At 54.5% G+C, this 2006-nt stretch overlaps 1 protein-coding gene across 1 annotated transcript; it reads right to left on the bottom strand.

The window, feature by feature from the left end:
- Positions 1 to 342: 342 nt before the first annotated feature.
- Positions 343 to 1734, bottom strand: LOC112638480. The gene has a single exon (XM_025410312.1). It carries the CDS (start codon positions 1732 to 1734, stop codon positions 343 to 345), a length of 1392 nt encoding a protein of 463 aa, XP_025266097.1.
- Between the last annotated feature and the right edge of the window lie 272 nt (positions 1735 to 2006).

The following is a 2006-nucleotide window of genomic DNA, read 5'->3' as shown; positions in this document are numbered from 1 at the left end:
CCCGACGTGTATCTCGTGGAGAGAGTGCTGCGCCGGAAGGGCGACGCGGTTCTCGTGAAGTGGCTGGGGATGGACAGGTCGCATAATTCGTGGATAGACAAAGCCGACATATTGTGACGAACATACGTATATTTTCGCGCGATATCGCGGACGAAGAGATACGTCGCAACGAACATACACATATACATATTTGTAATATTAAGGATAAGAAAATACATCGCGCGCATTGCAACGCGTCGCAACGAACATATATATATTGTACAACATTAAAGATAATAAAATACATCGCGCATATCTGTAAAAATACATCGCATTGCGCTTAAGATCTATCCGCGCCTCTCCTCACAGTGGTATCCTGTAGTGCCCCCACGGCAGAGTGTCGGTCGAATCCGGCACGACGTAGCGCTTATCGTCGTACGGACTGAGCGCGACCTTCGACTCGCGCACGGTGTACACCTCGTGTAACTTGGATCTCAGGCACGACTGCTCGCGAGTCATCTCGATCTCGCGTCTCAGGCAGCGCTCGTAATCGTCGAACGTCAGCGTTCTCGCGACGACGCTGCTCCTAACGCCCTTGCTCTTCTTAGTGTCGCCTCTACCCTCGACTCGCAACGCGTACATCTTCGCTCTGAGTCCGACGAACTCGAGCATGAGAGCGCCGTTGTTCTCGTCCTTCATCAGACCGAGAACCTTCTTATTCGCGCGCGGCACGCCGTAGGGATTGTCGACGGCGTAATCGCTCGTGTCGAATCTATCGACGTCGCGCTTCATTCGCTCGTACGCGTCCTCGCACTCTACGCTATAAATGAGACTGTCCGTGTCGGTGTACAATATCTTACACTTATCGCCGTAGAGCGGCGACATGTATTCGTAGTGAAACGCGTACAGACGAATCTTGGATATATCGAGAATCGACATGCCTACGTAGATCGGTTTGTCGATCTTCGCCTCCAATTTGCGCAATTCCACGGCCATGAGATTCTCCGAGAATACGCTTCTACTGTGAAAATTCGGCTTGGAGATGAGCGCCTCGGCTCCGAATCGACCGTCCCATCGGGTCGCGAGTCGAACGTCCACGCGATTGCGCACGTTCTCCATGGTCTTGCCGAAGACGGCGTTGTTCATCAACTTGTACAGATTCTTCTCGAAATCGTTACTCGCGTTAGTGCGTAAACGCGTGTTAAGCTCCACGTATCCGCGTAACCACGGCGACTGCGAGAAGCGCAGCGCGCGATGAATCCTAGTCAGACGCAGACCGTGACGAACGCACTGCTGCAGATTGCGATAGTGCGTGACGTATCGGCGCTTATCGTACAGCGTGGCTAGGAGTTTGCTCTGCCGCTTCCCCGGCGGCTTATCGCGCGTGGGACAAAACGGTAGATCGGCGTGGGCGTCGTGCGCGTCGGCCGGATAGTCGAGATCGACCTCGAGAATGTAGCCGACGGTCGAGTCCTCCGTCACGGACATCACGTCGAGACTCTCGAGGTCGTCGACCCACTCGAATCGCTCGTACGGCAACGGCTGACACATCGCCCAACCGTACAGATTGTTGATATCGAGATACATCAGATAGATCGACGGTCGCGACGGATCGTACGCGCTCATGTACTTGTTGTTAGCGCGAGCGTATCTGTTGGAGCACTGACTCAGACCGCCGCGTATTCCGCGTTCCACGAACATCATCATATCGATATCGGTGAGCAGTTCGAAACGGACCCCCGTGTACTTGAGCATCGCGTCCCACGTGTATCCCGGCAACGTGAAGTAGTACGCGGGATCTAAACCGTAACTTCCAAACAAGCGGCGCGAAAATTTTCGAACACGTCCGCGAGCAGAAGAACGTCGGTCTTCAGATAGAGATCGCTGTACTCGCCTAGATTTTCGACGCCGAATCGCTTCCAGACGCGCGTCGCGTGCGCGTAATCGCTCTCCGATACGGTGTCGCCGGTCAGAGAACTGTAGAAGGACTCGCGCGGCGGGAGACGCGTCTCCCGCAATCTCTCGAC

The sequence above is a fragment of the Camponotus floridanus genome, unplaced genomic scaffold, assembly GCF_003227725.1.
Source record: "Camponotus floridanus strain SB8 unplaced genomic scaffold, Cflo_v7.5 scaffold308, whole genome shotgun sequence".
In the NCBI taxonomy this organism is placed as follows: Eukaryota; Metazoa; Arthropoda; class Insecta; order Hymenoptera; family Formicidae; genus Camponotus; species Camponotus floridanus.
This window is presented reverse-complemented; position numbering and strand designations above follow the sequence as displayed.